This window comes from Aptenodytes patagonicus, chromosome 2, assembly GCF_965638725.1.
Source record: "Aptenodytes patagonicus chromosome 2, bAptPat1.pri.cur, whole genome shotgun sequence".
In the NCBI taxonomy this organism is placed as follows: Eukaryota; Metazoa; Chordata; class Aves; order Sphenisciformes; family Spheniscidae; genus Aptenodytes; species Aptenodytes patagonicus.
Window position 1 is genome coordinate 47,600,264 of NC_134950.1, and position 13,718 is coordinate 47,613,981.

At 41.3% G+C, this 13,718-nt stretch overlaps 1 protein-coding gene across 2 annotated transcripts in view; it reads left to right on the forward strand.

Annotated features, from left to right (window-relative positions):
- LOC143156380 (ethanolaminephosphotransferase 1-like) overlaps nucleotides 1-13,718 on the forward strand; it is a 58,659-nt gene that overhangs the window by 42,250 nt on the left and 2,691 nt on the right. For both annotated transcript variants that reach the window (XM_076329740.1, XM_076329741.1), the window contains exons 7-9: nucleotides 6,122-6,170; nucleotides 8,357-8,537; nucleotides 12,393-12,575. In XM_076329740.1, coding sequence (XP_076185855.1) covers nucleotides 6,122-6,170; nucleotides 8,357-8,537; nucleotides 12,393-12,575 — 413 coding nt within the window. The remainder of the gene's footprint in view (nucleotides 1-6,121; nucleotides 6,171-8,356; nucleotides 8,538-12,392; nucleotides 12,576-13,718) is intronic.

Below are 13,718 nucleotides of genomic sequence, written 5' to 3' on the forward strand. Positions count from 1 at the left end.
AAAGGAGTACTAACATCTGTCAGAGATCTGAAACTTGAACTTTCTTTTAGAGATGGGGCCAAAGCATTCAGAATTTTTTCCTGTCGTGTGTATTGGATTGGGTTCTGTGCTGACTTTTGCAGTGTGTGTTCCTTGAGGTTCACTCCTTCTCTGAGCTACTTAAGTATATAAAACGAGGAGTAAATACATAAATGAAAACATAATAGCAGCAAAAAACTAATGATGAGCACAATTGAAACATGCCAAGTATTTGAATTCTGTCATAGTGGGAAAGCAGTTAGCCATCTAAAACAGCGCCTTGTCCTTACACTGTGTCCTATATCCTATGTATGAAAGGAGGACACAGAAGCCCTTGCAGTGGGTAATCACACAGCAACCTGCCCTTTTTTCAGTGTCAGAAAATGTTTAGGAAGCCACGGTCAAATTATAAATTGTTGCTGCCTCATATGAATAGGTCATACTGTAGTGATTTCCTATAGTTCCCATTGCAAAGTGGCTGATGGGTCTGCCTTACTGATGGATAGTTGAACGATTAAACGTTAAGTGATATGTTTTCAAAATGTTACCACTCCGACAGGCTTTGACTAGCCTCGTTTGAGAAGCGTGGTTAACATGAGTTGGCTTCTACGTGTCTGTCACCTGTTTAACATTTATTAAAGCATTGCTGTGACAGATTGTACGAGACTTTGTTGAAGTAAAGGGTGTGAAATACTCACCTGTCACTCAAGATGTATATAAAAAGCAGTTGAGTTCATGTTTGGAGTAACTCATCTGAACCAGTCAGAACAATAACCCAGAAAACCAGAGCGCTGGAGGCCAGAGGCAGAGCGGTGTCACGGGATGCTAATTACAAGTGGGAATGGGTTCGGTGGTGTTAGCTGTGAGGAGTCATTTCACGGGCGGTGGGAGCCCCAGAAGAAAGTCAAACAAGGGAGCTCACCTGGCGGAGTCCTTCTGGAAGCCAGCCTGATCTTTTCAAATAAAGGCACCATTCCCCTGGTGCTCGATTCTTGCTGTGCCCAGAAAGAGACAACGATGTGTACATGCTGTGTGAACAGGACTACATCAAAGAAGCATCTACATCCATAAACTAATTTCTCAGTCTGTACTAAATCCCTCCAAATGCTAACTGTTAGCTTGCAGCTCAGTTCAAGAGAGATAAATGCAGTGTGTACTTCCTTAGATGCTGAAAATAAGCTATAAAATCAACAAGCACGGTAAATGCATCCTTTTACAATCTTTATACTCAAGAAGTACCTTAGATGCTAAACATCCAAAACATACATCAACTTTGTGCATGAAAAGTGTGCTCATGCTTACACCGTGCTCTCAATCCCCGTAAAATAATTTCATACTGTGTAGATCTGTTTGGGTGTATTTTCCATCTGTCCTTAAATTGCTTAATGTATTCAGACTTTACAGGCTCAATTAAGTCTGAAAATTATATACTCATTTTCTAAGCTTTTTTTTTTTCCCAATTACTAAGTGGTTCTAAGTTTGCCATTTTATATAATAATAAAATGTAATTTTATAGTTAGTGGGCAGCTCAGTATGCAATTATCTGTTTGCACAACCAATTAAAAGAGCTGTCTTCTCAAGACATGCCTGAGAAAATCACAGTTCCATAAAAAGCTGCTGTTCCAGTTACAAGTGCTCCTAAATGTTCACCTTTTGATGAAGCTTGCTTCCGGGCTCCGATCAGTGGGCTAAACATTCAGTGTGTTAAGATATTTTCATGTATCTAGCTGCTCTAAATGTGGAAGAAATTTGGAAAAACCATGGAAAAAGTATTTAAAGATTTTTCCAAGCTAATACTGAGGCCTAAATATTTTTAGTCTTAATTAATTTTTTGTCTGGTGGCTAAGAAAGGTAAATAACAACATCCCATTTCTTTAAAGCAAGTATTGACCATGATGAATTACTAACCTAGAGATAGAAAGGCCAAGCAGTATACTCTAGGCGGCCATGTGGATGGGCGGGAAGAACAGGAGAGGAGGGTGATAGTATTTCATTTGTAGGCTGAAATGCAACTACAACTGCCTACTGTTAAAGAGTTGATTTTCACTGAGCTCCACTTCTGCAATACGCTCAGGAGAAGGTCTGCACAGACCTCTTTACTGCCTCCCAAATGGGAGGAATGCTCTAGGGAATCTTTTTTTGGGGGAGCACAGCACGGATGGAAGGGTACTTTCCTGCTGTTTCCATTGCAGTGTTCACCTAAAATTACATCCCTGTATTGTACTGTCTCAATTTTGAACTTTTAACTATCAGGAAGAGCCAATTCTTAACAAATAATGTTTCAACACTTTTCTTAGGACAGTTTAAGGATGGTTCACTTGTCAGGAACTTACCAATGAACACGATTTACAACAGCAAAGGTGCGGAGAAGATAAAGAGCTAAGATAAACATTGTCCTTCCTTTGAAGCAGTATAATTTGTTTAAAAATAGTGGTTCAGGTGTCTTGGCTACCTACTTGGAGTCGCTTCTTTATTTAGTGGTGTTCACAGTCTGTGAAGTTTGGTGTATTCAGGAACCTGGCTACCTGCGGTGGGCTTTCTACCTTTGTCTGAGTGCCAGTGTGGGGCTCTTCTGTTGGTTACTGAAATAGCGTTTTCTAGAACTGACGGTAGTGTCAGCAGTTCGTTTCTGGCCGTACCCTCTCTTCCTCTACAACAAGCAAGTCTGTATTTTGCGGAAATGCCTAAATTAACTCAGGTATGGCAGCCACACTACGTAACTGCAGTGTGTCATGGAAGCAACCTGACTGTCTGCGGGTCTTCAGTAGTCTGTAAGTTTAGTTACATGAGGGTTTAAGATGCCCTCACATAACTAAACTTAAATACATTACTGTTAGTTTAGACTAACATAGGGGACAAATGTACCATAGTATCCATCACTTTTTTTTTTTTTTAAATTCACTCAGCGATATCACACAACATCTCACTGTTTCGGAATTGAATTTGAAAGCACCAAATGAAATCTAAGGTTGTCACTAAAATCGATGGGAATTATCTTTCTGATCTCTTTTACACATGTGTGTGTGTATATATATATGTGCATGTCTGTGTATGTGTGTATGTATCTGTGTTTACGTATATGTATATTTGGAAAACAAGATAATGCCTTTATTTATGACGTCTCTAATCCTGAATTCCTGAATGCATTGTTTTTTGGTTTTGGGTTTGGGGTTTTTTTTTTTAATATGGACAGAATAATTCCTGATAAAGAGCTTTGCAAATGCTTATTTCTCTGAAGAGGGAGTCAAGATAGTGCAAGGCAGAGGCCTGACCATAGGATTGTACCTAAATCCGAGGATTTGGGCTTGATACCTTCAGCTTAGCGTAACACAAGAATTCCCTGTGTGTATCTGTGCCACCCATCTGTGCTTTAGTATTTCTGCCTTTAATACAGGCCTGTGTTCTTACAGTTGGGTCTCAGCATTTAAATCAGCTGGAAAACGGGGGAAAATATTAAAGGAGAAATTAAAAAATACTGAAAGAACAGTAATACTTCTAATACCACTTGGGGAGTTATATTTTCTGTAATGTGTTAAAAGCATCTAATGCACTAAACTTGATTTTTTAACGATTTTAAAATAAAATATGTGCTTTTAGGACATTAAAAAAAAAAAAAACACCTCCATCATCATCACTTGACCAGTGCCGGGGTGGCTGAGCGCCAGAGAGACAGCAGTGGGTTTGCTTTCCAGGCTGCACCTTTTGTTCCCCTGACCAGCAGGGAATGGCAGCAATGCGGAAGCAGCAGTTTAGCTCCTGGGCACAAAGGGATCCTTAATGCCAATTAAAAAGCAGACTTAATGAGTACCAAAAGCAGCCCCCAAGCCAGGCCTCCTTAGCTAAAAAAAGATGGGAAAGCAACACGTTGTAGGAAATGATGGAATTTTGAAAATCCCATAAGAAACAGGGGAACACCCTTTGCTTTCCCTACCGCATCCTCAGCTCTCGCTCTGCTAAAAGCGAAGCCGTATAAAACTACAGAGGAGTAACTGGTGTAACTGCCCCATTCGGAAAGTGGCTTTTAGCTAGCTGGGGGATTGTTTGTGGTCAGTGTGTTATTTCTAACTAAAATGGCACTTCATAAAAATAACAAATTGTTGGCAACCATTGCTCTTTGAATTCTATTTCTAGTTCTAGTCTCTATTTCTGTTCCTCTCGGTTGCTTTTCTCCTAACAAATCAAATTTCAGGATTGCAGCAGGAAATTTAGATTTAACCTCAAGAGTCAATGTTTTGTCTCATGTCTGCTCTAATGTGATACAGATGTTGGAACTGCTGTACGTAATTCAAGATTTTATTGAACTAGCCCTCCCTGCCTAATAGAAAACATAGCTAACCGGAGCGCACATTAAACACAGATCATTTTGAAGGCACTAAGCTTGCGAATTTTAGAAATATATTTAGAGAATACTTGGGATATTACTTCAACTGCACATCCTTCAGCTGTTTGATACAGAGTTCCTGCCATGGTAAAGAAGCAGAGCTCTTCATTTTACTTGTGTTAAAAAGCAAAACCAAGAAGTAAACACGTAAAAATGCAATACCTGAAATTATTTACAGGCTGGATAATATATTTTTTTCCAGTTATTTGTTTTCTCCTCTTTAAAAGATAACCAGAAAGACTGGAGAAATATATTATCTATTGCATCCCTTTTTACTTCTTCTGTTTTCCAACACTCCTGATCCCTACTATTCCTGCTTCTTTTAGTTTTCCTTCTCTTGAGTTGCCACTCTGGCCAGAGCATGCTAAACACTTGGGTACGTCTTTGACGAGGACGGGATGGTAAACACTGACATTTCTTGAGAGCCTGCTATGCCACATTAACCCCAGTACAAAGTCATCTGAAATCAGTTCTTTCCTCTGTTCATTCTTATTTTTCCTTATCTCTAATAATGAGATTAAAGTTTGCCACTTTTCTGTACGAACAGTTCACTGTGTTTCTTAAATGAGATTTTTTTTTAAGGTAAAAACAGAAGGCTCACAACATCAGAGTGCTTTTCTTGCCCATAACAAAATAGGAATTATGTATTAATTTAGTGCATCAAAACCAATCCTCATGCCTTATAAAAGCCGGGCAGAAATGTGCTACCCAGAGCAATCTCCGAGCAGCAAACAGACCAGGGAAAATCCCTTGATACACAGAAAGTGGGGAAAAAAACCTAACCAAACCCAAAAAGCTCTGCAGGGAAACACGTAGAAAATGGGTGTCACAGATTAAAAAAGGATTATATATATTTTCACCAGTTAGGCTGACTAATACTGTTGCTTTTTTGTTTAAACCTTGAACTTCCACTTCTTGCTGGGAGGTCTTCTTTGACCCTTGGGTGGACCAACGTATTTGGGATGTGGGTGTCAGACGGGGTACAACTGGGTCTTCAGGCAGCTCCAGGGCTGTTAGCAGCTGTGTTGGTAATACCGGCAGCGATGCAAGTAGACACAGCGTTAGCAAAGGTGAATTCCTTGTCCTTTGCGGGTTAAAGCTGAGCTCCAGAAAGGTCACAGCTGTATTTAAAAAAAAAAAGTAAACCCCCTCACTCGTTCCAATGATGGCCGTATCATGAAAGTTAATTCCTTTCAGCCATTGTATCAGCAAAGCAGATCATTAGTTGAACCTTAGTATATTGAACTATAAACCTGTTATTTCCCCAGTAATGTGGGCAGCCCTGTTTGAGGTTAATTGTCTTTATATATTCCATTGGAAAGCTTTTGGTGTCAGACTTGGGTTTTTTCTACATAAACAGAGAGCAGCTCATGCAAAATGGGGCCGTGATCTTTCTTGGGTCCAGCAGAGGAACCTGTATGACAAATAACTGATCCTACCTACTAACTGCATCAGAATTTTTAAAAATCATTCTGGTCTTGTCACTCATTATGCAAGAAAATCTGTATCGGCAACTATTTCTAGCAGCTAACTTTTGGAAAGATGAGGAAGGTTTTATTATTGCCTAAAGACTCCAAACTCAGCTCATATCCTGTAATGAGTACAGGAATACTGAGTCATTTTCAAAATAGCACACTAGCTCTGTTATCATACGAGAAAACTCTGAGGTCATCAGTGTAGCAGGACTGTATATCATTACATATGAATCTTTTTCTCTTCCAGGCTTCAGTTTATTTCTTTCATTTCCACAAACACTATACAACATTCACAGGTAAGTTAACTAACATTAAATAAGTTCTATCCCTTCCCATTTAATTCTGCATATTTAACAGTTTCCTCGCTTGAGAGATAAATGTAATGCTTGAAGTAGCCTAGCTTCTTTCAGCCAGCTGCTGTCCTGATAATGTAGTAAAAGGTTTTTCTGGTCAATTTTGAGAACCTGACTGGTTTCTTTTCCATGTTTATGACTCCTCTCCTCTTCCTTTCACTTGCCATTCTCCAGGCAGTCTCACGCTGTTCCTGCATAGTAAACTGATGAAAGCTCTGTAGTTATAAACACTGCATTTTATTTGCAGTCAAATGTGATTTGTAACTTCTACATGCTCTAGGTAAAATTCTGTAGCTGATCATCCTGCACTCCATGAAGTACTTTATTGTCTTTCAGATCCTTCTGTAAAACTCTTCTCTGTACGAAGTCTGCAGATAATTGCCATCAGGTACAGGCTAGGCAGGTGGCAAGCTGTGATTACATCTAGGAGTTGGCTTGCTGCACCTAGGCATTTTATACACGGTTAGTTTATACTCTGATGGCCTATTTTTATTAATGCTGCCTGCCTTCCTCTAGTATTTGCTAGCTCATTTCACTCATCTGTCACATCAGGTCTCTCAGATCCTAAGTGTCCTGGAGGAGGGACTGTCACTGCCTGTCTTCAGGAATTAGGGGAAATTAATATTAACATTTAAATTTTGGAGAGACTGTAAGACAATAACGCATCGCTCCTACACAGCCCTTTTCTTGTCGTACTACTCAGTGCAGTTAATAAAAGCATGAATAACCCTGAGTTTGGGGCAGGAAGAGTGGAGAGTCAGGAGATGTGGGGCAGGAAAGGCTGAGGACCCGCAGAAAGGCTGGGCTTTGGGGCAGGGTGATGGGAGCAGCAGCAGGAGGGGACTGGGGACCAGTGGAGCAAGGGACTCCTGTTCGGGGAAGACTGGGAGAAGGAGGACAGCACCTCGGGCATGTCAGTCCCTGGCAGAAGCAGCATTTGCCCCCATGAACATTTAATTTTTGCTTTCTTTCCTCTCACGTCAGGACTTTTGTTTAGTGTTTTCGTTTTCAAGTCATCGTTTGACATAGTGTCTCTCAAGCCTTCCGGTGCGTTTATCACTCCTCTGAACAGAAGAGCACAGTAATTCTAAACATCCAGCCAGGGTTGCTTGAAGGATGCACACACAAGCTATTTGGTGATGAGGAATTTGAGTTTTCCAATCATCTCCTCTCTTTCTTCATCCTGCCACCTGTTCTCAGGTGTTATTTTGTCAGAAGAATGTTCTTTTTTGGAATGAGAAAGATATTTACTGGATTTTTGTCTTGCTGTTTCTCTAAATACAAATGTTCAGAGATTTTAAACAGGACATTTCCCAGTACACTTCAAACACAGAATTGCTCTTCTGAACTATGGTATGAAGAAATGGTTTAATGATAGTGAACTTCAATAAATTAAACCTCCTACTCATTTTATAACCTCTTAATGAGTTTTGCCTGAGTGAGAAAGATGCAAGATAGACGCAAAAGCTCTTGATCTTACAGTTACCTTTTTCCTAGCTGACAGAAAATAGAATCATTTACTACCTTTAATAGTACTACCTTTAAAAGACAGCTTAAAATATCCGAGAAAACACAATGCATCATTAATTTTCCTGTACTCTAATTAGCAAAAAAAGCCTCCCCTTTAGGCTGTACTTTGGCAATGGTGCAGGATTGTCTAGCAGCATCACCTCTAGACCTAAACAACAGCAACGCCTGCCAGCCATGTGCTTGACTGTGTTGCCACCAAAAACGTGGGGCGTATTGGTTGAAGTAATTTCATGCCTCATGTCAGAAGTTTCGTCCTCTAAAAAATATATATTTTGAATTCACCACAAGCCTGCATGCTGTGCATTTGGGTGACTGCTACAACAACAGAGCTACTGCAGCTCACTTCATGTGTAACGATGAGCTGGTGAAGCTGACCAGAAGCTATGCGAATAAAACGATATAATTTTATCCCAGAAATAAATGTTACTTGGGTATCCTACAATTTCTCATAAAATGTCTGGGTATCTAGCACATTTGCACAGGTAGTTCTGTTGCAAGATGAATTCTTGGGCTGAGTTTAGGCTAGAGTTTGAAGTTACCGTGCGGAAATAGAACGGATAAATGTTCTTACTCCATAAAATGATTGTATTTATTTACAGAGCACATTTAAAGAAAACACTGAAGAATGATTCCTTGTATGAAGGACTCCTACCTCTTGTGTCACCTCTGTTGCTGTTCGTTCTTCTTACAGTATGGGTGGTTTTGTCTCCAGGCAACATATTAGCAAAACAACCAAGATTGTTTTTATGGATGGTTGGGGTTGCTTTCTCAAACGTTATTGTAAGTATGTTTGTGGTGGTAGTATTATTTAGAGACAGCTTTCTGTGTTTATGTGAATGAGCAGAAGGGAACAGAAACTGTAGTTCAAACTCAGCAGAATCACACCGCTCTTCTACCTCTGTGTTATCCTCTCGTATAAAAATACACCACAGCAGTTGTCTGGACACTTACAGTACTGCGATACTTACTCTACCACAGCATAACATTTTTATGAGGGTTCTTTTTTTTCTGGGGAGTTTATGAACAGCCCTGGGGAGGCCTTACTTCCAGAAATATAACAGATATTCCCCAACACATAGGCAGAACTGGGGACTTGTCTAACGTAAAAGAAAGCTCAACACAAGCATCGATTTACCAGCAAGAGTAGGGGCGTTGTAGCCTTCACCTGCTGTTGTGCCCATTAGTGTGGTACATACATTCCTGTATCCTACAGCTCAGCTGATCCCGCATTTTCCCATCACTGTTTGGAATAAGTTGTTTTTAGGGAAAGACATAAAGAGGTGCAGGGGCCTTGCGATGGCTCTCTGCCCACAGGTTAGTTTCTCCTATACCACATCATTGTGACCAATTTCCCGCTTTTAATGCCTGTGAGGCAACATAAACCTCGGTGAAGTAATAACAAGGGCAGGCAGACAGTAATGCTGAGCACTGCAGTTAACCCGGGGCTTTCTTCGCTGGAGGAGGCCCTTTGCCTCTCTCCTTGCCAGGAGAGAGGCAAGGGAGCTGCAGCCAAGTAGAAAGGTGTTCCTCCATTTAATGCTAAAATACCCTAAAGGATAGTGACTAGTGTAATTTTAGGAAAATAGTCTCCAACACCATCTAAAATCGTGTCACTGAGCAACACTATATCCAATTTAAAAAGTGAAAGGCTTGAAGTGCCTTGCATTATGAGAGAGATCTTTGAAAATGTAGGATTTTAAAAGAGAAAGCATAACCTCTCTAGAAATTTGTATTCAGGAACGGAAAAGAAATCATAATTGTGATGCTTGTCAGATGTATCCTATAAATGGATAAACCTACACATGGTTCCATCTTAAGGACTTAATCTCACAACAGTTAGGTTATTTTCAGAAGTATAAGTTTTATTGTATGCATTTGTCATTACCTAATCTACCCCTTTTTCTTAAGAGAACAGTGTAGATTCCTGAGTGAGAAACACAGTTATTTCATACCAGTGAGGAAAGTGCTTTCAGAGTTTGGCAGATGGCAGGTTCTGCACATACGTCTTGACCAACTGAGAGAAATTGTGGCAGGATGCTTGCAGAAGAAAAATAGTATGGCAATCCAGAAGTTTCTTTGTAGACTACAGTTTATTAGACACTGAGTGCAATGCATATTCTTCAGGCCTTGTTTTTGATTTTACTGAAACATCTACTGCAGTGTTAGAGGTTCGCGTGAATTAAAAATGTATGCATGTTAGTGGAAATTATTAACATTTTAAAAGCAAGTATTAAAAATGTATGTGTGTTAGTTGGAATTTATAACATTTTAAAAGTGAAAAACAAGCCTGTATTTCCTTTCACCTCCTCTGGTCCCTTATACAAACACGTTCCCTGCAGCATCAGAGTAAGGCTTGACATGGCAATGCTTTTCTTCTCCATGGTACTCTGACACGCTGGGTTTCCATTATCTGTTCTGTAGACCACAAACTGCAGCCCACGTTTCTCTACCTGCCAGTATCTTGAACGCCTCATGCCTTTGACAACATATTTAGTTGCCCAGCAGATCCCTTGGGCTAAACGCCTGGTCTCAGACCTGGCCTCGTAGCCGTGCAATGTCAGGACGAGTAGGGAAGGCGACGGTCTCCTGGGAGCAGGCAGAAAGACGGGCCATTTCCAGCATTTTTGGCTAAACTAAGGCAAAAAGGCCTCCGAGGCCTAAAAAAGGAAAGCTGCTTATCCCTGAGAGGAGGAGTTCTTTCCCCAGTCCCCACGGCCGGCAGTGGGACTGCCTGTGGGTTGACCACCTCTCCTGCCGAGAGGCTCAGAGCTTGCTTTGAGATTTGCTCGTAGGGCAACTCTTCAGAAATATCCAGGTCTGGGGAAATCACCACAGAGCACAACTGTCACAGCTCCCACTTAGGAAGCCCTTAGAGGCACGTGTTTGAGTCCAGGAGGAGGGGACAGAGTGGGTAAGTCCCACGGAGGGGACCTTCAGCCATCACCATAGCAGGAGTGCAGTGGCCGACATGGTGGCTGGCTGACGAGCAGGGGCAGCTCAGACTCAGGAGATGCTTCATGAGGAACCTCCCAGGGGAGATGGTAAGAGAGAAGACGCTAAGGACCTACCCAGGGGTACAAACCATAGCTGCTAGAGGTTTAAATTCAGGAGGACCAGAGAGCATTGCAAGGTGTGGCCGAGGGGGATGGAAAAGCACAGTCCCATAGCCTTACTTTTCTCTCCAGTCTGCCTCTCCAGACTCCAGCGCTTTCATCTCCTGATGTTGTTTTTGCCTCGCTTGTAGTGTGAGTCAGTGCTTCAGGACCAGGGGGAATAAGGAATTGAGGGAGGAGTGCAGAGCATAGTCCATTTTGCAGTCCTGTGATACACTGAAGGTGAATTGCTCCAAATATTAATAAGCAATCTTTATGAGAAATCGAGTACCATACTTAACACGGTGCAATAACGGTTTAAAACAATGTGAAATCCAACCTCTGGACAGGTGCAATTATTCAGCCAGAAAAATTATAGCCTATAGATTGCTTTAGCAATTTCTGATACCCTCTGGAATTATTCCCAAAGGACTCATAAGACTAGTGTTATTCAAAAAATTCATAATCAATACTGATAATGCATTGTAAGCAAAAATATTCACATTAGGTACAAATGCTTACTTCTTGCATTATTGAAAGTTTATTATTTTTTCACGGTTTATTTTTGCATTCTTCAGCTTCCACAGCACAGACAGTAAAGCCAGTATTCTTTCCCTATGGTCAGACTCATACTGCTGCTGTCATAGGATTTCAGGCACTGTGCAGGGAATGAATTTTTCATTCTTCTACTGTTTTCAGGATACATAAAATCTATTTTTAACCACATTTAAATTTTGATAGAAACTTAAATTGAAAAAATATTTCAACCCTTATTTTTAAAAAGAGAATAGTGTATATGAGACACATTTCTTAAGGACTCTAAACCAGGTAAGACACTTAGGCATGCTTAACTGGTTTTAAAAATCTGAACTTCAACTCATTACATTTCAAGAACTCAGTAAAATTAAGCTAATTGCTTTCAGTTAAACCATGCACCATGTATTCATTTTTTCTGCCATTCTGAGTGGGATCCCTTTCCCTGGGCCCCAAGCTACATCTCCAGGGAGTCCACCGCCATGATCGAGCCAAGAAAATGGTGTTTCAGTACATGAAGGAGTGCTAGAAAAGACAAACAGGATTGAAAAGTGGCATATATTACCTTCCCTCCCTTCTATACAATGAACCAGAATATATTTCTGTCATGCCGTGTGATCAAAACTCCAGTACGCTCTCCCAGTGATTAAGTGGTTGCACATTTCATTTGGGATCACAACTTCATGAGCCTGTGTGAAAGCACGAGGTGTCAAACAGCTCCCCTTTTGCAAAGATGTGCTTTGGCTCATAAAGCAAAGCATGTCAAAACACTGTCCCCAGAAAAGAAGTGTGTATTTTAAATTACTTGTAATAAAGTCCTTTAAGACTCACAGACAATAAGGCACAAAGGTGTATCTGTAGTAGTTTTCACACCAGAAACAAGCCCCATTTGGAACGCTAGCCTTGTTTTCCCCTCCTCAAAAGCAACCCGCAGAGAAAATGGACGTACTTTTGCCTAGACCCCCGGGCTGACCCAGCGCTTCTCACCTGGTGCCTTTTGCTCCGACAGTGCAAGGTGATCATCTGCCAGATGAGCAGCACCCGGCCGGAGCTCTTCCACTGGTTCCTCTTCCCGCTGGCACTGGTGGTCTACGCAGCCATCTCTGGGCTGCTGGGCTGGACGGAAGAAGTGGTGCTCGCCGTGTTCACCGCCCTGGTCACGGCCGCCCATGTGCACTACGGGGTCTGCGTGGTGAGTGGGTGCCTCCAAAGCGGCCACGGGAGAGCTGCACTGGGGCGGGAAGGAAGATGGGGTCTGGGATCGGTTTCTATGCTGTCTAGCTGGGGCAGTGTCTGGGAGTCTGAATGTTCAGTTATGTTTTTTTTTTTTCTGTGTATTGTTTTTTTTAGTCTAAAGTTAAAAAAAAAGTCCATTTACTGCAGGCGCTGCCCTTTTTGTACGTGCAGCAACTTCATTGATTTGAATTATTCCAATGTAGCCGACTGGTTTTGGCTTTAAACCCATCACAATCAGAACATTTATGGACTGGTTTTATGTAGCAGTCGACCCATGTAGCATGAATGCTCCCACCTCTTTTTTTCCCTTTCTTCTTCCTGGGGTTACTTGACTGAAAAAATAGGAAGGTAAAATGCAAAGTGACATGAATAGAATTCATAAAATAAGGTTCACTTTGCTTTGAATCTGCAAGCAAAATAGCTGTTCTAATTTCTAAACTTTTCTTGGCCCTCTGTTAGCATCTCTCAAGCTGGAGACATGAATGGTTTTCCAGTTCATCCAGCCTTACCAGGGCATTTTTGTGTCTGCTAGATATCAGTTTTGTCATTTATTGTCATCTGAATTTCTGCTTAAATTCATTTTTCCTCAGTTAATGCCTTCTTTTCTAAAGAGTATTGTCAAATAATCCTTAGGAAAGTGTCTTAATGGGGGTTTGCTTTCAGATAAAACACCTTGCATGGCAAAGACCTCATTTCACAGGGAGCTGGTCAGCATTCTTTGATTTCAGATACACCATTGGGATGTAAGGATTTTTCTTTGAAAGAAGCCTTTTGTCAGCAGACATTGGCATCATAGTAGATTTTACCCCAGCACTGATACGGGCCAGTCGGTGGAGGTCAGAATGGAAATACCTGGTCAAAATTCACTATTGAGCGAGGGGGCCCACCTCCAGCACAGTTTATATCATCTGTGAATCTGGTCTGTGGTGATTTAACTTCCCATCAGTGCGCTGCAAGAAGAATGCAAAGACCACAGCTCTCTTGCTTGAATACTTGTACGTCCCCATGTACTCGTAGGTCCCCAAGTACACGAGAACCGTGGCTGGGTCCTCCCCTCTCCGACTGGGAGAAGAGAGACGGTGAATTGTGAAGCGCATAC